Here is a 23,388-nt window from a genome sequence, read left to right on the forward strand (position 1 = left end):
TCGTAGCCTAAGCGTGTTCGAAGCATGTCAACATAAATTGAATAATAGGAGAAGTCCGCCGCTCTCTATTCAAATACGGCAGGGCCGGAGAGGCTTCTTTGGTTCTGGGAGAATGTCAGATATCTGGAACATTCAATGCTCGAAGTCAAAGCTCACTTCTTGCAAGTTTGAATAAATTCTATCCCTCTGCTCTTGAATGCCCTGGAAGATCTCAAAGATGCGAGACTTAGATTTGTCCTCGTCGCTGAGTGATGTATCTAACAATGAGCCTTGAACCTTGGCGAGATCCAGGAGTCTTAATAGCAGGCTGTTATACGACGATGAGGTATTAAAATGAGTAGGAGGCGCATTTACTTCCAGTAACGAGGGAGATCGCATAAGAAGAGCACTTGTAGTTCGATCCAAATAGAAGCACCATCATACTGCGCTCTGAATTTCATCAGAGTATCCGCCTTGAGAATTTGCTTCACAAGACTTATGATAACCAAGAGAGATACTTTGGCGAGCAGCATAATAGTTTAGTACCCAGCATTGACTTATGTTGGTCATATGTTGCATCAACAATGCTTAGAATATCTTCGTTAGATGGACTAATTATCTCGTTCAGCGATGTCACTTACAGCGGATATAAGGGCCTGAAGTAGCAATAAACTAGGGGTAGACATAAGATTGATATGTTCGAGTGCTCGAAGTGCAGCAGCCTCGTATGTTCTTTTTGTCTTGTGAAGCTGCTTCACTGAAGGATTCGTGGACTTCCTGGCAAGCTGATATAGTTAAAACATTCCTTTCACGTAGATGCAAATATTATACTGGTGAAAAAGCTGTTCCCCGCACTCGTTGTCTAGAAGACTTGCCATCATTCTTTCCAAAGCTCTGTCGGATATATGATCGGGCCACCTGATACGGGAAAAAAGCCCATCACATATGACAGGTTCTAGATACCAGAAGTACTAATCACAGACAACAAGAATACACCGGCAAACCTGGAAGAAGCATGTACAATAGCTCTGCTGGAGGGCTCTGAGGAATGCCAGCACCGAGGTTCTCACGATTAGCCCCTCCCGAGGGCAAGCTTTCTTGAAAATCAAGGTGTTCTCCCCTCGACATTCTATCAACTAGTTTGACAGCTGACTGGAGGATCTTCCATCGTTCCTCGTCTAGATGCCTCCTACATTACAAGTTTAGCCTGCTGTGCATGATGGTCTTGAGCAATTGGCGGATTCGAGTCATAGCGAGGGTTTCCATCTCTATGATCCTCAAGCTTCCTCCGCTTAGCAGTTGTGTTCCCTTCTTGGCCTGACATGGAGACTAATGTGTTTGTATGTTCACTAGCAATACCGAGCATTGATGTGCAGACAGTCTTCATATCTTAGAAACTTTGACTATTCACACCTTTGCAGATTTGAATCTGATGGCGCACTCTCCAATCTAAAGACATTCTCTTCCGGTATCCTAGTTCTCCCATCAGCCTTTAATATGAAAAGTGAGTTGAATACCTTGTTGAAAGCTTCTTCGATGCCTTTCCGGGACGAAAGCGTTGACATGCAACACCCGTATCAACGCAATTCGCACAATTACGCTGCCTATAGCATTTCATCTTCCTAGAATAACACAAATAACACTATTGTCGCATCAGTACTTGGTGTCTCGGACCAATGGGGTACAGGGAATCAGGATAAGCTCACTGCAGGTAGAGGGTACTCCGCCATGATGTCACTTCTACCGCTGCAAGACGATGAATCTTTTCGCTTCTTATCTTGCTAAGAGTGCTAGTTTGGAGCGAACAAATTAGTTATCTCTTTTCCGCTCCTAAGTTGGACATTATCAGCCTGTGCTGTTCTGATGTTGCAGCCCTAGAGCTGAACGAAATGTAGTGAAGCAGTCTTAGTGTGACACGTTTTTTCAACAACCAGACTTCTTCCTATTCCAGCGTTAACCATGTAGAAATACAGTTGGTACGGTTAGTCCCCAGGGTCCTCTTTATTTTCTTTTCTTTTCTTTCTTATTTTTTGTAGATTTAGCTTTATTTTATTTCAATGTGTTTTACCCTAGCAAGTACATGTCTAATCTCTTTGACTTAACCTTTGGCCTCTTAAGTCACACAAATTAAGATTCCACAATAATCTATAGACGTTACGGCTTTCCCTTCTGGCAACTAAACACAGAAATAGGAGCAAGATAAATTACTAATAAGGATAGATTCGTGTGATTTTCGAGTGGCTCAAATGAATCTTCGGGGGTCGAGACTCGACACGCTAAACCGTTGTCGTTCGGAATTCCGTCCAATTTTGGAGGTAACCCTCGGCTACGTGATAGTTTAGAGATATTCCCTAGATACACGCCATCAATTGGCTATCAGTGTGGCTTTCAAGCTCGGCACTACACTTGCCGACGTATATATCTCTTCATTCTCGGTCTTCAAGGCTTTTATCCAGTTACGTTGTCGTATGAAACGCTGAGCTTCCTTAATGGGCCCACTCTGGTTCTTCAAGACAATCTCGATCCAGCAATTAATCTCGATTCGGGTTTATGACTAATTGTCTAGTTTTCTTTTTGATTTAAGAGTCCTTTAGCTGCATACATTAAACCCTTCCGAGTGTAAGAATATTCCTAGAAATCTATTCACCTCCGAAAGCAATATGGCAACCTATCTCGTAACCGGAAGCTCCCGAGGACTGGGATTGGCCTTGGTGAAAGAACTAGTATCTCGAGACACCGCTGAAGTCAGCCTTGTGGTCGCTGCTACTCGAAAATGAAGTACTGCACCGGAAGAGATCGTTAAAAGGGAAGCCGGCGGTGTTGTTTTCATCTCCCTAGACGTCTCCAACGAGTCTAGCATTTCAAGCTGCGCTGAGACGGCGAGCTCTGTCGTGGGTCAAAAAGGAGTGGATGGTCTCATCAATTGCGCCGGAGTTCATTCAGAGACTCATGGAGAACGTGTACTCATGTGAGGAATCTCGACTCATACTAACATCATATTTCCAAGCGCAGTCTAACGCTCTTCGCCAAAGGTCCGATCTCGATTACCAGCTTAGCGTAAACTTTGTTGGAGCACATAACATGACGCGCGCCTTTCTCCCTCTGTTAAGAAAGGGAGCGTTGAAGAAAGTCGCCAAAATGTGAGTTATTGTCGTATACGATGCTTCAGACTCGTGTGAAGTATTCTGAACATGTTTCTAGCTCGAGCGTTTATGCTTCTATGACCAAAGCTGAGCTTTCTTCCTTTGCTCCCTGCCCGGCGTATAAGATTAGCAAGGCAGCCCTGAATGCGCTAACGGTGCAATATGCTATGTCGTATAAGAATGAAGGATACGTTTCCTTGGCCGTGAGTCCAGGGCTAAGTGATGTGATTGGATCTAAAAAGTCTCCTGGTTTGTATTTACTAACCTATAAAGTGGCTACGAACGGATATGGGTGGTGGCGATGCGCACCTTACTGCTGTACAGGAAGCACAAGCAGTTTTGAAAGTGGTTGAAAAGGCTGAGAAGGACTCGAACGGGTGTTCTAAGAACATTGATATTCCTGGCTGGGATATTTATGATAGGAAAGATATTGCCTGGTAGAAATGGGGGTTTGACTAATGCGAATCGTTTCTCAACTGAACTGTGAAACAAGTCAGTGATGTAAATATGTGCGTCGAGCAACGAGAAATGAATCAAAACAATAGAACAGTGACCTTAAACAGATTGAAATGGTAAATTGTAGTCAATCTACTATGTGCTGCGATAGGTAAGTAGCACGATAGGGTTTCGCAGAATCGAGACTTCGAAAAATGGCAAAATAGAATTACAACGTAATTATTATGGCAAGATAATCCTCAAGAAAATATAGAACAAAGCACATACTCCGCATGATATCCCTGGGCTGGAAGGACTAGAATGCGGCAGTGGTATTCACAAAGATCTGCAAATTTCCGAGCCTATCCTAAACAAGAAACCCATGACCGTTGGCGGTCATATGAAACATCGTTGGTGAATTGGAAGCGATGCTTGCTCATGCTAGCCTGTAGCTTGAATACCAAGAATTCAACGGCTTCAAGATCAGCCCGAAAGGGATTGGACTACATCCGCAGCCGACGAAGCCTCGGAATAAGGGGATCCTTCCTTTTTGTGAGGTACAGTGCCGCTTAAACCATTGGGGAAATCATAATCACTTGGCCACCCATCTAGCCTCCCACAAGTTTCTTTGATAGCGGAATACATGCACTAAACAAGTATGTTAATAATTTGACCTTTTCTTCAAACGAGAAACGGGAAAGTCAAGACATACAACATGCCATAAAAGTCCAGAGCCACAGTCTTCTTTAACCTTATGCTCTGTAAGATCACACACTGGCAAGTTCCATCGCATCATTTGCCATGCAGGGATATCAGTACCGGAGGTTTGGGGAACCCAGCTGAAGTATGAATCCGTCTTGACCTTGGACTGCCATTCGTTTGTCGTTTTTTGAACCAGATAGGAAGATCGTACGACATCGTATCCGTTGAACCCATACTCATCTGGCAGCTTGTCAATGCCTTTGGGGACGTGGCCCTTCCCCCCTCGACTATACTGTTTGAGGTCAGTCAATACTATAAGTCTGAGTCTGTGTCGCCAGGTGGGAGGGAAATCATACAAAGAAAAAGGCCGTGTCGTCTGGATTGCACCATTTCATATTGGTGGTATCTTTGTTTTCGTGCATGTCTCCATTCTTGTCGCAAGGGTGGTACTCCTCTCCATTGACGTTTCGAATGGCCTTGTTGTCAATCTTGACAATGAAGTACAGGTCTTTTTCCCACAGCATGTTGAGCAACGGAGCGACAACATACTTAACAAGGCCGGCTTTGTCAGGAACCATGGAATCCCTCATCGTCTCCTCATCGGTGGGTGCGACAACACTTTTATATGAGGCAAAATTTCCGGTGTAGAGCATGCGTGGGAGGGCAGTAGGGCTAGTCGCCCAATGCGGGTCGTTGGGGGGGTCTTTGAAGAAAAGACCGTTGTAGAAAATATCCAAGCTCTTGGTCATAGCACGATGCATAGCAGCCGATCTCCTGCCGAGGTCTGCATACGTATCAAACTTGAGGTCGGCTGGGGAAGGTCCACCAAGTGCAGCCACAGCGCCGGCTCCAATGGTCATCGCCCCTGCGGCGACACCTGCCATGGGGGCAAGAAAGAAAGCACCCATGATACTGGCAAATCCTGCGCCAATAGTCATTCCTGCATCCTCTCCAAACTCGGTATTATCATCACTCTTGTGTGAGTACCTCCGGACCAGGTCTGCGTTTCCGAAACCTATGTCCGTCCAGATTTCTGACGTCATATCATACATAACCTTAAGGTATTGCGCCAGGTTATGTATCGCAGTTAGAGCCTGGACTCGGTACATCCGGCCCTCCTCGCAAGGCGCAACATCTTCCAGATGTTTCACGCTACAATCTGCACGAACACTGTAACGTCGAGATTAGCGGCAGTCATGGCCTTGAGGCTTGGAGATACCTACTTGGGACATTCCCATGAGTAAGGAGCAGGTTCTTCTTTTTCGCTTCCGTTATACTTTGCAAGCGCATCGGCAAGCCCGCCAGGCCACTTGAAAGGAACATCGGGGTTGCGGTTGAGCTTTTGGTACCAACCAGCACTAGTTCAATCCCTGAAGTCAGCTTTCAAGAAATCCAAAAAAAAAGAAAAATCTGGCCTAAGACTTACGTGGTAGTCAGCCAGTTGCCCATGTCATTTTTATTCCAGAGGTTTTTATCCAGTTCATCGAGGTGATTGCAGACCGATTTCGTTTTACCCTCGTCATTCAAGGGCCAATGTTCACTAGAATTCCCTATCAGCTCTGGGATCACTTCGCGGGATTTGCAAGTTAAAGCATACTAATAACCATCAGGAGCATCGCCAGGCTTCCCAGTCGCAGTAGGACTGATGGGAGGTTCGCCTGTAGGCGTGGGTTGACCAGGGGGCGTGTATGGGGGTAACCCAGGGTCTTTAGACGGGTCGATATCATCTGCAGCTTTGCTATCACTTCCGGGACAAGTGTTGAACCACGTATAGGCCTAGACAGCTTTAATATCCAACTTAGTGCGCAAGGGCTACCAGGGACAACTCACGATGTTAGTTCTGGGAATGACGTTGTGCATATCTGCACGGCCCAGTCCTCCAAGGTTTGGGAAGAATAAATTGGCCTATCACAATAGTCAGCCAATTTCACCGCGATCAGTCAAAGTACCACCCACCCCTCGATCCGAGCCTTGATATCGAGGACCGTCAAGCAGTTCCCACTTATAACTGGAGCCTGCGGTAGGATGTGGACCTTTGTTGATCCAGACCTTGGTGTCACCATTGAATTTATCGACCCAGAGAAAGTCGACAAGACCATCACCGTCTACATCGGCCCAGATGTGGTTGGCACGATCATATCCGTGAGTGCGTTTGACCTGATTCTTAGCTTCAAACTTATTCACACCTTTGTTTAGCCATCCAACTGTTCGTCCATTGGGCCTGATCAGACAGAGTTAGTATGATGGGCTCTTATAACAATTACCTTGAAGTACTTACTCCATGCACAGGTAATCTGCGCGCCCATCGCCATCAAGATCAGCCATCCGCACACCAATGTCGCGAAACCCGACCCCCCATCCTTCGGTACATTTGACATCCCCGGTGACAACTCCCTTGTAGTCCAAAAAGCCACTGGTGGTCTCTTCGTTCCAGTGGTTAATCCAGACTTCCGCGGCACCAGTCTCACGGTTTACGGCCCAAACGTCGCACTTGCCATCACCATCGAAGTCTGCTAGATGAATGCTCTTGCGATCTTTGCCCAGGTCAAATATTTGGGGTCCCTCGGGGACCCAAGTTGGAGGCTTATGGATGTTACCATAGAGCAAGCCCCTACCTGTCGGGGAGATCCAGATATAGTCATCGGCACCAGTGCCACGCCAGTCGCAATAGAAGTCACCATCGGCTGGTCAGACAGATTAGCCACATCGACCACATATCATAGAGATGATTGAGAGAGATATCTTACCTTTCAGTGTAGTTCCCCCTTTTCCAATATTCTTCCACACGGTTGTATAGTGGTTATAAGTATCAGCATTCTTTAGAGACTCAATCCACACGTAATCAGCGCCCCCATGTGGATAGACTTGGCCGAATTTGATACGATCCCTAGCGCCCTTAACACCCATTCCAGCATGAGTAACGCCAATTCGACGCCAATCAGGGGCCAGGCTGCCTTTACCTGTGCCGCGCTGGTTGATATACGTGGTGACCTTGCCCTCGTCATCAAGCCAGAGCCAATCGGCACGGAAATCTCCATTAATATCGACGAGACGAACACCTGCGATATCGCCCATACCTTTACCTTTAAACACAGTCCCGAGGTCCTGCCAATACCCATTAAATTCTTTTGTTGGGGCATCTTTCTGACCACCGTTTCTCCAACACTGGATATCACCGTTTCCTTTGACAAGGCAGTAATCAAGGCGGCCATCGCCATCAATGTCACCGAGTCGGACGTTCGCCTGAGCTAAACCACCACCGGGCGCCTCTCTCACCAGGCCGATGGACTTGAACTGGGGGGGATTCCCGCCTTGGTTGATTGATGCATACATGGCACCCTCCCTGCTAATGCAGATGAAGTCGTCCAGTCCGTCGTTGTTTAGATCACCCCAACGCACACCTCGCGCAAGACAGTTGTCTTTAACATCGATCTTGACAGGATTACCGAACTTGCCATTGTTGTTGTTCGGGTACATCCACGTCCCCTTTCCATCCCGGGTCCAAACAAGCTCATCCAGGGCTCCTTCGCGGTGGGCACCTCCTTGGTTGACTAACTGGGCGTAGTTGATACCCGGATGGGTATCACCCTTGGAGCCGGTAATCCCAATCTGCTTGATACGGCCCATACTCTGGGAGTTATGCTTGTAGTCGCCATCGTCCCAGCCACTGCCGCGTTGTGTCTGGACTTTGCCGCCGTCATTCCCAGAACCGAACTTCTTTTCACAGGTTGTATCAATCCAGTCGCTCTCCCCGATATCTTTGGGCTCTGATAAGAATTTTGCCTTCTCGGCTTCTTGAATCGCGGCCCACCATACCGAGGCCATCTTCTTGTATCCGTGATCAGTTGGATGAGTTCCATCGACAAGTTCGTTGACTTTGATAAAGTCACTCATCTCCGCTAGAACTATCTTGTCACCATTCTTTCGGCGAGCGGCGGCAATGTTACGGTATTGCTCGTTGATTTTCACGACATTGGCTTGTGCTTTCGGGTCCCCATTGGACAACAGTGTTGATAGGATTATAGTCGTTCCAGGTATCTTATCATACAGACGAGTGAGCATCACGTTCATCCGCTGTCCTGCTTCGTCGACCTTTATGCCTCTCACAGCATCATTGGTACCAGCACTGTAGAATAGGGCAGTCAGAATTCGCAAAGCATGCAAAGACAGGTGATCAGGCAAGTCCTACTTGATCAAAATAAGATTAGGGGCTTTCGGGATTGTCTTCTCGGCCTCTCTGGCAACTTCATCGATGATCCATCCACTCCATCCTTCATTGTCCTAGAGATTTGACATATCAGCTTCGTGTAGAGGAATTGACCTATTCGGTGATACGCTTACATTGTCTCTCATAGTCCCATCTTTGCGAGATCCAACCATGTTGACTTCCCATCCAGCGTGTCGAAGCTGCTCACGTATCCATATGCGGTAACCATTACTGTCACTTGACTTAAGGCCCATAGTGATTGAAGCCCCAAGAGGCATGATACGGAGAGCAAACGGCTTGGCATCGCGAGCTTCCACGCGGGGGACGCCATCAAGAGACGTTGGCGTTTCTTGCAGTTCGGTAGGTGAAGGCAATGCTAAAGTAACAGCAAACAGCGCCAGACCGATAATGCAAAGATGCATCATGCGGTAGATGCCGCGCTCTATCCCCATAATGAGTGAGGGATGTAGGTTATGGAGAAAGAAAGACAATTCCGACTTCTCGCGCTCCTAGGGATCTTTTTATACGCCTTGAGTGCACCCAGCGTTCACGTGGAAGGGGGCCAGAAACTTGAACTGCCACTGCCAATTCCAATCTAGGGAAATTAGATCCAGAAGCGATACCTTGGCATCTATTAATTAGGGCAAGGAAGCTTCGCTATCCAATTGCAATACGGTGCCTGGCGGACGTTACCGAAGCGTGGACCCGAATCTTCTCGGCATTCGGTTTCTAATGTATAGGATAGTATCGAGATTATACTGTGCCTTGTGAGGCTGAGTTTGATGACACAGGGCTTGAGCTAATGATTTGCCGGATTGAATTTCAAATCTTGATGTAGTTTCCAATGAAAATACTACACAAGAGCTGGGAATGTTGGATCCCGGTGTGTCTTTCATATGAACCTGATCGAACAATTCTGTCTGCCCCATCTCGCCTCATCGTACGGAGCAACTGCTGGAGTTGAAGACACTGAAAATCCATACTGTGGTCGTGGTGGAACTGTGAGTACCACCAGTAGCAAGGTCAAAACCACTCACCTCTTCTCCTAGCATACTTTCTACATAATGGACATGATCATAGAAGGGAAAGCATGTCACGAACCCCCCACCGGTCCACACCATGATCTTTTCGCACACAGTACCCATTGTTCAGGGGCTCTAGTGGGGCCATTGGGGTATTTACGCCGTTAGCCTTGTCTTCAGATTTTTTTTTTCATAGAACTAATATTCCTCGTGTTTAACTTCAGGCTAAACCACTTTTATGATATCATTACTCGTTAAGGTCAACGGAAGGAGTAAATTGTAGTAAATCGCCCCCAAGCTTGTAAGACAAATGTGGGTCCTGCAAGTCAAGAGATGGTAGTCAAAGTGTTGATCAATTTTATTCATTTCCTTTTGAACGTATTAATATTATTCTTAGACTGTCACGTTCAGGGCAGATGCTTCCAATCGTAAGTTCGCAAATCTTCGCCAGTTGGTTATGGGTCTTCGCAGATCAGGGAAAAACAAGTGGGTCACACGGACGCTGAAACCCTGAGAATGACCTGGTGGGGAGATATCGACTTCATGTATGAGAGATACTAGTCTTCAAGCTCTATCCTGGAGTTATTGGGCGGTTGCTCAGTTGGACGCCGTCGTACATAAGTCTTTTGTAGGCTATTACTAATTACTGCTATACTCAGAAAATCTAGTTGCATAAAATTTATAGACTAATTGAAAAGCTAGAATTTATACATCAATATCCTTCGCCAAATTTCATCCCATGCATGAGAGACAGGTGCACAGGCGAAAATAGTGAGAAAGAAGACGACAATGTGCGTAATAGAAACGAATACAGTTCTATCGATGGTAAGATATCGCATAAGATCCGATAATAGAACAAGAGAAGGCTGAGTATCACTGGTGGCATCAAGTGGAGATAAATATACCGAGCGATCGTGAAACACTGTAGATAGCATTATTCAGTTAAACGGCATCGACATGGCAAGGTAGGATAGGTAGATGGGCCTCTAGGGCAGGAACACGCACAAAAGGTGCCTTCATATTCCCCAGTGGTATGCTATACGGCGCTTAGTTAGAGAGCCCAGTACAATGAACAGTTTATATAATCATTAATTCTCTCACCGTGCATGCAAGAGAAGATCACTGATAAACACTATCCCTATTCAGAATAACCATATTCACTGTATATGGGGAAGACACTGCCCACGCCTTACCCATGACAACACCAAAAGCCTGCCAGTCTCAGTGAGCGCGCGTTCGGGGAAGACAGATGCCAAGGTAATCACAGTCATCCAATCCTAACCTAGATTTCTAAGGTACGACTCGTGCATAGGGTTGCATCACAACACCCGCCGTTGCGAGCGATAGACACATAGTATGAAGAGCGACAATTGCTCATAGCTAGCTGATTGACGGAATTGACAGCTCTGGACTCTTCACCAGCTGGGGCAGAGAGCACACTGATCCCTTATGTTGCCTTGATGAATTGATAAGACTACATATATGAGTAAGTACAGTGCAAACCTGCACACACAAAAGAGTTTACAGGCTCTCCTAGCGGACGAAAATTGGCGACCTATAGAAGTGATCGGGAGTACAGCACTACATCTATAAATGTCCAAGCACGGTTACATGCTTGAATTGAATAAATCCCCGATCCTCGTGCAGGAGCATAGGCTAACAGCAAAAGGGTGATAAGCGAAAGACACTGGCAGCGGGAGAGGAGAAGTGAGCCAAGCATCACAGCATGCATACGTGCACTACTGTACTGTACATTTGTAGTAAGCGATTCGACGGCAGAGATAAAGAACCCTTAAGGCTTAGTTTAGTTGGTTAGCCCCCCGGGATTACTATTTAGATGTTAGCTCTCCGCCTCCTGATATATTATTTCCAAACCATGAACTCGGTGCAACCTCTTGCTACCTCGAGTTTCATCACTAGGGCACCTAGCACTCTTAACATGGTAGCTGCTATCCTGCTGATAGCACGTCTGGCCATGTATTAGGATTATTAGGATCAAGCATTTTCGCATCATTAATGCTGCGCAGTATCCGTTGATTCGGATTATCTACAACCTATATTTCAGCCGCCAAAGTCATATTGGTCCGCCACGCGCTCCGGTTTACCCAGGCTCGGCTTTGGGACACCATCGTCTATGGTTTCGAGAAATTACATTATCAGTACCGCCCGGTGGTGCGCAGTCAGTAGGGTTATAGCTTTGCGCGCACTAAAATGAGGAGTCGTGTCATCGTGGACATTAGTACTAGGGAGTATAGTCAGTTTAAACTGGAGGGAGCCCTCTTGTTTGACTTTCCATTCTCATTCCAACGCTTACCACAATGCAATGAGTGCCCCGTTCTCCCAGTTCTTCCCAGTTCTTCCCACCTCAACCACCTTTCACCTTAGACAATGGCCCCTCCCAGATAATCATTGTCTTCAGTTTAATGGTTCTATTGCGCCTGGAGAAGCCGTCTTTCTCATACCTTCAGTATCTTCACGGCCAGTATAACAACAACCCGATAAGATGAAATCCATGTTCCTTTTTTTTTTTTTTTTTTTTTTTTTTTTTTTTTTTTTTTTTTTTTTTTTTTTTTTTTTTTTTTTTTTTTTTTTTTATTTTTTTTTTTTTTTTTTTTTTTTTGGTAGTTTCTTTATTTTTGAACGATGCAACGCATATTCTACCACTAGCTAATCAGGGTTGAAGGGCTATGTCCGAAAGCTAACCCTTTTCGATCGGAGGGAAATTCCGAAAGCACAGGAGGATAAAAGCCAGCATTCTAGCCTCAGAAAAATGTCGAGATGCTTCTTTAGGCGATTGCCGAGCCATTGCCTGAGATATACCACCAGCCTGCCCTACTGCCGTCTGCGCTGTATAACGCAGTGTCTATAGTTTCTTCAAGTCGCTTAGTAGCATGAAGGAGCGACCCAAACGTAGCACATACAACAAAACAAGTCTGGTGAGCAAGCCCTATAAAACAAGCAACCTAATCAAACATACGGCCATACTCACCAACGCTGCATTTCAGATAGAGCCTTCGAGATACTTCGTTCAGGACCAATTACAATTATGATCGAAGATCCATCCGCACATATTCGTACCCCATCAGAAAGCGATAAGCCTCTTCAAGATGGGGCCATCACCGTCCACTGCAAAGACCTGGAAAGGCTACCTCTCGCTCCCCATGTATACATCAAAATTTTCCAGGCTGATCCAGAAACATGCAAGTATACCATAATCGTTCGGGCAGAGAAATGTGGTGTCCTTCCTCGGCATCGGCATCTCGACAGCGCCGAGATGTATGTGTTGAAGGGGAGTGGTACGCACGCTCAGACGGGGTATTTTGCTGAAGGAGATTACGTTTCTGAACATGAGGGGGTGATTCACGACCCCTTGGTATTTGAGAATGACGTGGGACTTTTGAGATTAGCAAAGGGCCTTCGGTGTTTCTGTATGAGGATGGTTCCGATCTGTATACGATGAATGTATCGATACTTGAACGACTCGCTTGTGCTGCGAACTAGTGACTCGAACATGTCTTCTCTTAATAAATATAGATGGATATATATTGATACGAATGAAGTGTGAATGCTCATTTTGCGCCTTGTTTGATGAAATCTCTCCCTGTACTATTCTGGCACTCTTTAAAGATAACCCTATACTAAACGTTCCAAGCACCATACCCACAGAGATAAAGCAGAGCAAAATCTCGCAGTACATGATCAGCAGGTGGTGGGGCGTCCATTCTCGTAGAGAACAACATTATCCAAGAAACGTGGGGCAATGAGGCTATGCAGCGGCTGAGCCCTAACACCTATAAAACAGCCTTGTCCCTCTGTACAAAGACCAACCAAAATACAACAATCATGGATCCTCTCAGCTTCACAGCCAGTCTCATCGCAGTTCTCCAGGCTACCAATGTCGTCCTGTCAATATGCTACAGCTACGCATCGACTACTAAACCGTGGGGCTTATGCGACGAAGTGAGAAATCTAGGCGGAGTTCTGGAACGGCTGTTGTCACTCGCTCGACAAGACGAGCTGCCATCCCTGAGGGTACTATGCCAACCCGGTGGGCCACTGGAGAAAACGCGCGAGTTCCTTGAAGAGCTGGAATGCCGGCTAGCTCCGGGTGATTCTTCGAGACGGAGGGCTTTTGCCAGTGCCTTGAGCTGGCCACTGAGGGAGGCGGAGACTAGAAGGGCTATGGAGGATATTGGGAGATTAAAGAGCACGCTTAGTTTGGCTTTGGATGCTGATCAGACGTACGTTACTTCTGCGCCTTTATGCTTCGCACTGTATTCGCCTTTCGACATTGGATGAAGAATGTTTGCTAATCCGATACGCTCCAGGAGCCTTATCTTGGCTATCAAAGAGACGGCTTCAGTTAGTCGCGAGGCAATTCTAGATACTCGGGATGACATTGGGTGTATCCGACAGATCTCTCAGCGCGCTGAACTTGGTACGTGGAACCATCTATATAATCTGATACAGCTAACCGCAGTGCAGATACCCAACGTGCAAAGGTGAAGGCATGGTTATCTGCACCTGATCCATCAACAAACCACAATGCCGCCCACCGGAAAAGACAAAAAGGAACCGGGGAATGGTTTCTACAAAGTAAAGAGTTCATGAGGTGGAGGGCGGATCCATCCTCAACGCTCTGGCTTCATGGAATCGCTGGGTGCGGGAAAACCGTTCTGAGCTCGCTCATCATAGACTCCATGCTGGAGCTTTACAGGGGGAGCTCAAAGACTGCCACTGTTTATTTCTATTTTGATTTCCAGGATATCGGGAAGCGGTCTCCCGAAGCAATGTTGCGGTCGCTTGTGCATCAACTGCTGGCAGCGATTGACTACATTCCCTCGAAAGTAGAGGTATTATTCGCATCGAAGAATGGACAGCAGCCTACTACGACCGATTTGCTTGAGGTATTTAAGGAATGCATCTTATCATTTGAAGAGGTGTTTATTATCGTGGATGCGATCGACGAGTGTGCAGAACGGCATCTGCAATGGGATATAATCCAACAGATTACGGAATGGCGCCTTCAACAACAGCACTTACTCTTAACAGGGCGCGGGGAACTGGAAGCCGACAGGCGATTTCAAAGCTTACCTCGCAGCGTCAAGGTTCCTATTCAAAGCGCTCAGGTGGACGAGGATATACGGCTATATATCAGAGAACAACTTCTCACGGATCGCAAACTAAAACGGTGGAATAATCGTGCAGACATAAAAGAAGAGATCATGGAAGAACTGGTAAACAAAGCCCATGGGATGTAAGTCTTATTAAATCTGATAGACCCCCCATCTGGACAACGAAATTGGCTCACCACCCCTAGGTTCCGATGGGCTGCCTGTCAGCTGGATGCGCTTGGAAACTGTCTAAGCCCCTCTATGCTGCGTAAAAGGCTGGATTCTCTTCCTGCAACGATGGACGACATGTACACGCAGGCAATCACAGAGATTGATGAAGAGCACGCCGATCTAGTGGTCAAGGTGCTAAAGTGGCTTACCTATTCCGCCCGACCATTGTGCGTGGCCGAACTAGCTGAAATTGCAACCATTGACGACAAATCAGGTCAGTTCAATCATGACCAAAGGCTTGTAGATCCGCTGGATATACTCAACATATGCCCGTCTATCTTTGTGGCCACGGCGCCGGATGGGCCCCGGCATCAATCATTGAATGATCGCAAGACACAGCAGAAAGTACGACTTGCCCACCTCTCCGTCAAGGAGTTCCTTGTATCAGACCGCATTAAAACTGGGCCGGCAAAGCATTGCGCGCTGTCCGCGCGCGACGCGCACGCCGTTACTGCCAGAGATTGTCTAGCCTATCTGCTCCAATTTAGGTGTCCGTACACCAGCATACCTGATACAGTGAAGTCCTCGCCGTTGCTTAGTTACGCGACAAACTACTGGCCCATGCACGTGAAGCTTTCCGGTCAGGACACACGAGATGCTTACTATCCATTAGTACTCGAGCTATTTAACTTGAAGACGGCTTATCTTAACTGGGCGTCCTTCTTAGATGGATATACACCGTTTGACGATGTGGCTACCGAGGACAGCTTTAACCAACCTCCATCGCCTCTTTACTATGCCGCGTCGTTTGGACTGTCTACCGTTGTGAAAGAGCTAATCAATACTGGTAGACCTGTGAATGGATCCAACGGACCAGCCGGATCTCCGCTGGCGGTAGCAGCCCTGTCAGGACATACGGAAACCGTTCAGACGCTGATAGATAATGGGGCAATTGTTAATTCGGTTGGGCCTTTGGGATCTCCACTACATGTGGCTGCAAGTGAAGGCCATGTTGGAATCGTTGAAGCTCTTCTCCACGCAGGAGCAGATCCCAACATTCAAGATGACTTCGGTGCAACGGCGCTTGGAATAGCGAGGAAGCATATGCGTCAAGACATTGTTCAACTACTCTCATCAGCATGATTCATTTTGTATTACGATATTAGGCTTTATGCAACAGATAAAGCGTCATCTTTATCTGCTATGCTTCACTGGATAGTTCTAAGACGTATTATCTTGCTGCGGCTGATACCCTTGGCGCTTCTGTATGTGGATTGAGAGCCACGTAATGAGTTGTTACGTCCACCGTAGAACTTGCGTAGACAGGCAATAATGTGCTGTAAACCCAATATAGCCAAATAGCTACGAAAAATTAGTAAGCTTAATGAGAGGCAGAAAAAGAAAAGAAAAGTTCTGTTGGGCTATCCATACGATTGCTACTACCTGCTAGACAACATGTTGGCCTTTTATCCCACACCGGTACATATTGGCCCACGCACTAGCTATTGTACATAAGAAGTAGCAATAATAAAAGTTATATTGCTATTGTAGCAACGGATCCCACTTTCACATATATCAAGCCACACGCCACGCACCATATCCGTGACAAGTACACCTACACATCTGCCCATCCACACCTCGGCATAGGCTTTTTTACTCTGCCACATCGCCTAGATGGCAATGACATCGGCCCAGAAGCGAGTGTCTTCGAGTAGGTACTTCTTGTTATTCTCAATCTGTCTCTTAATCCACTTAACGGCATCGGTGTAGCCTGTTCATCGTTATAAATAGAGATATTAGCTGACATGGAAGAACCAGGTTCAGAATCTGAGCTTGTGTTCACCGTCGGGGTGAGCCTTGATATCCTTGCGGAGGTCCTTGCTGTAGAAGTATAAAATCAATTCAATATAGTGCTGTAGAAAGGTAAAGTAAAGAAGGTTATAACATACTTCAAAGTAGCACCGTTGCTGACTTGGGACACAGACTGGCCTTGGAACTTCGACACAGAGTGGTGGAGCATGTACCAGTTCTGTTTGAAGATGCCGAAGTTAGTTGAGTCGCCAGGTTTGCGGTCGCCTCTGATACTCACATCAGTCGGTGCTCATAGGAGACTATAGACACCGGATAACATACCGTAAGGATAGTTGGTGCTCATGTCATTAGTTTCCAACATAGCAATAGCTAGATCCATGGTGTTGCTGCCAGCAGCAGTCACCTGCTTCTTGAGAGAACCAAGTCCGGGCACCCTGCATGGATCCACGGCGGTCATCTCTGACGACGACGCTTCCCTCGACCGGCTAGGCAAGAGACAATCCACCCTGGAAGAGGGCGAGAGTGACAGCGAGGATGGTTTGGAACTCCATATTGGCAATGAGCTTGGTAAGAGACAATCGCAGGTTGTGTTTAAGATATTGTTTGTGTGTTGATAAGCAGCATATTCAAGGAGAGGTTCGTGATGCTTTATATGTGGATATTTCAAGCCCGTTGTGTATACTTCAGCGTATACTCCATGATGCTGTCGTGCCATATTCGGTTATAGAGAGTTCTCAATGCTTTCAATATTGACGAGGAGGACCCGGCAATATCTAGGGCACGATCAAAGCAGTAGGCAGCTTGAGCAGTCAATATATTTTAAACAAAGACAGGAACCATGATGACTCCATCAGTCCAGGACAAAGCGTTCTGCTCAATGGCACCGGGCGAGCCACATCTGCCGCTGGGAGCTTCCTCCTTAACCTGGATGTTTTAAGGATAGGTATTCAGATCCATCTCCCCAAGGCCAGGGTTTATGGAATGTTTACGATCCTTTCAACGTGTATGCTGTCGTCAATTCTGAAAGGATCAACGTGGGAGTATGGCTCGGCGACGGTGGGCTAGGTCGCGATGAACAATAAAGCATAGGCCTTGGTAGATTCCATTCTGATAAACGGTGATGATGAGGACCCCGCCGATGTTTACGGGAGTATTACTGCCACAGGTAGGTTTGGCCAGAGCGTTCTCTTCCAGAAGGATCCCATGACTGTAAAGACATGCGTCCACAAAGTCCCATCCCTCTGCTCAGGTCAATGATAGCCGTGCCGATGGATGACAAACTCACAATCAATGCGGATCTCTGGGACTACGACCTCATGTTGCCTGATGATGAGATTGCAAAAGGCTCGTGCGCGCTCGATGCGCACATCTCAGCCTCTAGCAAGAAATTTATTACTGGCAAGTACAGTGAGGTCGAGGCCAGGGTGACTTGGTATTGATATATCTATTTACCGTGGTATGGAAGTGGTACGTGGGCTTGAGGAGTCGAGAGACGAGGAACTGAAGGGAGATGCGGAGATCCAGGCTGTGGTCCAATACTCCGCTCATTCATCGTATATCGGTAACTAGAATTGATGATTACCTGGTGTGTCTAGTATGTCCGTTCAGATTTGAACTTGAATGATCGTGGTTCGTGTGGATCAGGTTGGCGTTGTCAGAGTAACAAAGCAACCTCATTTTTATATTAAGAAATAGATAGAACCCCCAAATAATTCTGCACGATCTCGTAAGAAGTTACATTTATTTTTATTCTACTATTTGGCTTGGTGTATATGACTACACCTTCATTCCTGCTTGCTCGACGCGCCACTACCGAAAAGTAGATCCCTCCGCGTCTCACGATCCCAGACCTTGACTCCGTCACTCTTTCTCTTGAAGTACAGAATCCGATGCATGGGGATAAAAGCCTCATCCGTCAACTCTGCCTTCCATTGCCCCACCGGCATCTCCCTCTCCCCGACAAACCGATCATCATAACCGACAATATAATCTTCTATATCAATATCCGCATCCCAGCGAAGCCGGTTCAGGACATCGCTAGCAGACCGTAGCTTCACCCCCTCAGGCATCGCAACAGCCTTAGCACCACGCACAGGCATAATCCGCTGACGTGGATGCACATCTTCAGACTCGTCATCCTCAAGCTCGATCTCATCCTCATCATCGTCAAATGCGTCATCGTAAGCGGTGTTGCCCCAGTCGGAAGTATCAACCCGGAGACCCTGAAGCGCAGACTGCTGGACCAAACTAACATCAACCCAGCTGGACGAACTATCAAAGTAGTTCTCGTCTTGGCGAATCTTCTCCGCAAAGGCATTCAGCACAGCTAGCAGGGAAATTTTCGCCGATTGTCGCTCAGCCTCGGTCGCGGATGATCTCAACGAGTTATTCGTCCTGACCAGACCAATGAGGTAGCAGCCTTGGTATTCTTTGACGGTTTCGTTGACGTCCTCCATATCCGTGAACCGAGCCGGCCAGATCCGGGCGTGAATATCGGGGAATTTGTTCTGGATATCTGTCCACATTTAGCATGGGTTTGCTAATTAGGGATGTTGAGTAAGTAACATACCGACAAGAAGGGAAACGCATCGCCATTCCAGCCAGCCAACCAGCATTCTGCCCTTTGTGGCTGCACCGCCCCAGTATTGGACGTTTATTTTTGCATAGGTCCGATATGAGTTGAGGAATTCTTCTGCACCATTGAAGCTTCCCATGGAGCCAGCCACCTCCCCCCAGGTTACGTTATCTTTTGATAGGAGTTCGTCTGCCCGTTTGAATTCTTGCTCCAGAGTTGCGGTAGAGGGCCAAGTAGCCGCACGGGCAACGTTAACCTTCGGTGCATGTTGGGTGAGAATCACCAGGGGTTCCCTTAACGAATTTCGAAAGTATCGTGGGGCCGACTTGTAGAAACTAGGATCATAGACGAAATCCCTCTGCCAGTTGAAGTGGGCATAGTGCTTGAAAAATGTGGAGATGATGTCGGCTGCGGAAATGGTGCCGGCCTGGCGAAATGAGAGCTTACAAACGCGTGCCAGAAGAAGGGTTATGTGGACTCCTCCTAGATAGCCCAGTTTCGCGGAGTAGATCCCGCGTTTCTGGGCCCAGATTTTGATAAAGCGATAGGTAAGGCGGAAGGAGGCCAGGTCGGGGATTGTACGTTGTAGGTAGTGCATGTCGCGAAGGGAGTTGAGCTTGAGCAAGGATTGCATGGGAAGGTCAAAGGTTGAATCCTCCTCAGGGAGCTCTAATGATTGTGGCCAGCTACAACGCATATTAGCTTTTGTTAGAACAAAGGAAGTTCAAATTCAATCAAGGAGATACCTTTCAGTAACACGAGTTGCAGCGCAATACTGCAGATCGAGGCGCACACCACGAGCCTCCAACTCCAACATCATTCCGGATGCGGCCTTTACCTTCCGTAGAAGCAACACATCGCGATCTGTCGCTCGTCGGAGCTTTGCGATCATGAGAGTGAAGAATGTTCGTGGGCTAACCTGCCCGATGACAAGAATATCCATATCGGAGGAGCTGTTCCACACCCCAAGACCGTAAGACCCAACGGGTGCGACTGCAAACGACAGGTTCAACCTGGTATCATCTGGCAAATTCGCGTCACGTTGGTTGACTAACTCTCTGACCAAGTCGAAGACCTCTTGCCGCCGCGCAATTTCCTCCTCGGTTGGGAATGCTTGATGCTCCTTAAGACATTCCTTCAAACTATCGACACCGCCAAGGCTCGATGGTGCCGTCTGAAGATCGATGGAAGCTTCAGCTCCTGCAGGATCTTCAATAGTTGAGGGGTTCAATTTGAAGGTCGTTCTAACTCCCCAATGATCACTTGCCAGCTGGCCTTCATCTCCGGCAGGGAACCCGAACAAGTTAAAGGAAAGAACTTGAACTTCGTCACCACGGGCCAAGATCCGATCGTATCGTTGAGGTCGGCTATGAAAGCTGTCTCCTGCGATCCGTGCAGCTAGTTCGTTCTCCGTCGGGTCAAACGTCGCGCCCTCTTCACCTTCATACAACGCCCCAAAATCTAGCCTACCCCGGGGCTTTCCCACATTGCTAGCAGAGCCACTAGCACGGCCAACGAAGTAGCAATCAGCGAGACCATGCTGGGTAAGCATACCATCCAAAGATGACAAAACAGACGCGGCTTGGGAGGAAATAGAATTGCGCTTCAACGCAGCATCGATTGTGTAAGAAGACGTTGTAATGTTGAAATCTCCTGCCACTATCCAATGGTTACTGGAGTATTTCCTAGATAGATGCTTGAGTATGGTTTGGAGCTGGGACCGTTTGGCTATGATGGAACCGTCGGCAAGACCACAAGTAAGATGTACTCCAGTAACAATGAGCGGGAAGAACTTAGAATCCTGGAAGGTTCCTAGGTCTGTCAGTCGAAGTACTACTGCACCTTTGTGCCGTTTGTCAAAGGGTAGCCATTCCCACTTGAACTGCCAGCGACTGAGCACTACGATATTCCGGAGGCTGTTTAACGGACCGATCTCGGGTTGATCTGGTGGCCCATGCGTCGCGAATGGGTACCGCAGGCGGATACCCTTGTCTCTAAGAAGGAACGAGAAGAAGTCATCGCTCACTTCCTGTAGGATAAGGATTTCGGCCGCCGCCGCATCCGAGAGTATATTACGCAGCAGGATGGGGTACCTCTCAGTTGGAGGAGGATAGGGCGAATCAATGAGGACATTGTAAGAGGCGACAGTCACTGGTGAATCTAGTTGGTTCCCCTCTGTTCCCTGCGAAGTTGATGCTGGTAGAGCATGCCATTTGCCCTCCTCACTGTCCTTCGCTTGCAAAAACTGGTATGTGGTTTGTAGCTGTGAGGGTAAGGACGATGGCGAAGATGATCCAACACCCGCTGAGCTAGACGACGATGCACCCGATGAGGCCTCTTCTTCATCTCTGAAACGTGCGCTTCGCGTCACAGGACATCCACCAGATAGTGACACAGTTCCCCAGGTCAACATTGGGCTGGAACCAGTATCTAGGCCCTGGGACCGGTCACGGACCAGAATTACTAGCTCTTCCGCCTCCCACTCTATCGGTGGGATCAAGGCGAGTTTGTCGAGTAGGAATTGTCTCTGGGCAAGGTCTTCCGCCTCACATTGGCCAATTGTGACATGTAAGTGGCCAGTACTTCGTCCTTGGGCACCGAAAGCCTCTATGATATCTCGCTGCAAATGTGTCACGGCATTTAACCCGTCACTTCCACTATCTGTGAGATAAACTGTGCTTCTGCGTTTGTGGGCGAAGAAGTCCGATTTGTCCAAACGAAGACGGATGGGGCCAGCCTTCGTCCTATTGGCTAAAGTTGACTGTAATAATTGGGATGCCTGGGGAAGGGCCTCTAGAGCCACAAAGGGGTAGATGAGGTTGGCATGTGGTGGCCATCGTCCATGTGCTTTATCATAAAGAGCCCGTAGACGGTCGATATCTCCGGTTCGACTCGACGGAGGAACGAGACATAGGGCTGTTTCGTATGACGTCAATGGTATAGCTAGATTCGACGCCATACTTTATCGTGAATCAAACTTGAACTCGCTCGAAAAAATTCCCCAGAATGAGACAAATGCTAGAGCGCTAGCAAGGGACAGGTATCACGAGTGAGGGTCTCTATGTTTCCTTTGATTCAGGAATAAAGAAGGGTTGCCATGGATTTAGAATCATTTAAAACATCAGAATTGTCAGACAACATTTCCTGCCAAGGCTGAAAGTCTCCACAGGTTTGAAGCGGAAATCGGACGATCGACAAGAGTCATGGATGACTGACTGATCGTGAGTCATGCCCGCGGCAGTGCCCTAACTAACACGAGTGGCTGAGTCATTGGGTTAGTATTAGTTAGTTATTAGTATTGCAGCACAAGGTAACCTTAGATAACTGATTCAAGAATCAGAACGCGGCCCTAGTGATAATTATAGTACGCCCGTTAATCCAGATTATGGAGAACATGAAGGCCTTTACCATCCCCGCCACCCCCACCCCACTTTTCTGATCTTCAACGGTCAGAGGGTTATGAAGCCACTAATCCACGTGTAGGCTATGGCTGTTCAACCGGGACTGATTGATGGGAACCCATTTAACCATAGCCGTACTTCTCGATAGATTTTGAAAGACTTATGTAATTCCCTGAAGGGGGTCTTGCGTGCCACATTGCATTGATCTTAACGACAAGAGTATAGTAACTGACAATAATTTCCTTCACTACCATTGGCATAGAAGGTAATCTCTAGAGTCACGAAAATAAATTATACAGCAAGCAAGAAAATGAAGAAGACAAGTTGAATTAGTCATTCCTTTCAGGAACAGCCTACCATTTCCATTATTTGCTGCCACATCAGGCTTGGGCAGCTTGGAGCAACCGCTGGCCGTGTTCCCGAAACCTTGCAGAAGTGGTGTGCAATCCCGGTTCATCATGCCTGGCCAGTGCCGTTTCAAACATGTATACGTTGTTTTTCCTAGCCGTCCACATTGAAGTAATGAGTGTACCTCCTTGCCTTTTCTGGTCAGGTATGAGGAATTCTTCGCTTTTCCCACTCAACTACAATAGCCAACATTGGCAAAAGGCCTAATCTTGCACCTCAATATATTCAACATGATACGGCTTGAAAGGCATGTACCCGTAAGGTAGTAGCGGGCACACCCGATCTCATAGGACCTTCCAACATCAAAGTCAAGGACCACGGATCACCTGTATAACAGAGAAGTTCGTTGGTGTGCTGTTATGTCTTCGCCCCGGCTTATGACATAAAGTAGGGACTCAGGAGGTAATGGCTGGAGATGA

General features: G+C 47.3%; 6 protein-coding genes across 6 annotated transcripts; 3 read left to right on the plus strand and 3 right to left on the minus strand.

Moving 5' to 3' along the window:
- Nucleotides 1-2,639: 2,639 nt before the first annotated feature.
- Nucleotides 2,640-3,563, plus strand: BDW43DRAFT_297554 (uncharacterized protein; the record flags this gene model as incomplete). The annotated part of the gene is made up of 5 exons (XM_032044408.1): nucleotides 2,640-2,735; nucleotides 2,775-2,947; nucleotides 3,012-3,119; nucleotides 3,181-3,325; nucleotides 3,396-3,563. The coding sequence occupies 5 exons, from the start codon at nucleotides 2,640-2,642 to the stop codon at nucleotides 3,561-3,563; spliced, it is 690 nt and encodes a 229-aa protein (XP_031903999.1).
- Nucleotides 3,564-4,040: 477 nt separating this feature from the next.
- BDW43DRAFT_307443 (uncharacterized protein) lies at nucleotides 4,041-8,918 on the minus strand (the record flags this gene model as incomplete). The annotated part of the gene is made up of 12 exons (XM_032046253.1): nucleotides 4,041-4,205; nucleotides 4,270-4,551; nucleotides 4,616-5,429; nucleotides 5,483-5,617; nucleotides 5,686-5,799; nucleotides 5,857-6,035; nucleotides 6,090-6,164; nucleotides 6,216-6,480; nucleotides 6,538-6,943; nucleotides 7,007-8,385; nucleotides 8,449-8,540; nucleotides 8,601-8,918. 12 exons carry the CDS (start codon nucleotides 8,916-8,918, stop codon nucleotides 4,041-4,043), a joined length of 4,224 nt encoding a protein of 1,407 aa, XP_031904000.1.
- Nucleotides 8,919-13,333: 4,415 nt separating this feature from the next.
- BDW43DRAFT_264782 (uncharacterized protein) lies at nucleotides 13,334-16,118 on the plus strand. Its single transcript, XM_032040703.1, has 4 exons — nucleotides 13,334-13,729; nucleotides 13,817-13,926; nucleotides 13,974-14,745; nucleotides 14,809-16,118. The coding sequence occupies exons 1-4, from the start codon at nucleotides 13,671-13,673 to the stop codon at nucleotides 15,914-15,916; spliced, it is 2,049 nt and encodes a 682-aa protein (XP_031904001.1). The 5' UTR covers nucleotides 13,334-13,670; the 3' UTR covers nucleotides 15,917-16,118.
- A 92-nt stretch (nucleotides 16,119-16,210) lies between these two features.
- Nucleotides 16,211-17,136, minus strand: BDW43DRAFT_322592 (uncharacterized protein; the record flags this gene model as incomplete). Its single annotated transcript, XM_032049591.1, has 5 exons — nucleotides 16,211-16,544; nucleotides 16,617-16,654; nucleotides 16,723-16,849; nucleotides 16,907-17,019; nucleotides 17,084-17,136. The coding sequence occupies 5 exons, from the start codon at nucleotides 17,134-17,136 to the stop codon at nucleotides 16,444-16,446; spliced, it is 432 nt and encodes a 143-aa protein (XP_031904002.1). The 3' UTR covers nucleotides 16,211-16,443.
- Nucleotides 17,137-17,853: 717 nt separating this feature from the next.
- BDW43DRAFT_307446 (uncharacterized protein) lies at nucleotides 17,854-18,154 on the plus strand (the record flags this gene model as incomplete). Its single annotated transcript, XM_032046254.1, has 2 exons — nucleotides 17,854-17,992; nucleotides 18,051-18,154. The coding sequence occupies 2 exons, from the start codon at nucleotides 17,854-17,856 to the stop codon at nucleotides 18,152-18,154; spliced, it is 243 nt and encodes an 80-aa protein (XP_031904003.1).
- Nucleotides 18,155-18,276: 122 nt separating this feature from the next.
- On the minus strand, nucleotides 18,277-22,304 carry BDW43DRAFT_264787 (uncharacterized protein). The gene is made up of 3 exons (XM_032040704.1): nucleotides 19,907-22,304; nucleotides 19,155-19,846; nucleotides 18,277-19,100 (listed from the first exon to the last, which is right to left on the minus strand). The coding sequence occupies exons 1-3, from the start codon at nucleotides 22,117-22,119 to the stop codon at nucleotides 18,370-18,372; spliced, it is 3,636 nt and encodes a 1,211-aa protein (XP_031904004.1). The 5' UTR covers nucleotides 22,120-22,304; the 3' UTR covers nucleotides 18,277-18,369.
- Between the last annotated feature and the right edge of the window lie 1,084 nt (nucleotides 22,305-23,388).

The sequence above is a fragment of the Aspergillus alliaceus genome, assembly GCF_009176365.1.
Source record: "Aspergillus alliaceus strain CBS 536.65 unplaced genomic scaffold BDW43scaffold_6, whole genome shotgun sequence".
Taxonomy (NCBI): Eukaryota; Fungi; Ascomycota; class Eurotiomycetes; order Eurotiales; family Aspergillaceae; genus Aspergillus; species Aspergillus alliaceus.

Excerpts from the sequence above, each read along its gene's own strand:
- BDW43DRAFT_264782 (XM_032040703.1), top strand. The coding sequence starts at position 13,671 with ATGGAGGATATTGGGAGATTAAAGAGCACGCTTAGTTTGGCTTTGGAT. Across the intron at positions 13,927-13,973 it reads CTCTCAGCGCGCTGAACTTG|ATACCCAACGTGCAAAGGTG; the intron begins GTACGTGGAACC and ends ACCGCAGTGCAG. Across the intron at positions 14,746-14,808 it reads GTAAACAAAGCCCATGGGAT|GTTCCGATGGGCTGCCTGTC; the intron begins GTAAGTCTTATT and ends CACCACCCCTAG.
- BDW43DRAFT_264787 (XM_032040704.1), bottom strand. The coding sequence starts at position 22,119 with ATGGCGTCGAATCTAGCTATACCATTGACGTCATACGAAACAGCCCTA. Across the intron at positions 19,847-19,906 it reads GCAACTCGTGTTACTGAAAG|CTGGCCACAATCATTAGAGC; the intron begins GTATCTCCTTGA and ends TATGCGTTGTAG. Across the intron at positions 19,101-19,154 it reads ATGCGTTTCCCTTCTTGTCG|ATATCCAGAACAAATTCCCC; the intron begins GTATGTTACTTA and ends AAATGTGGACAG.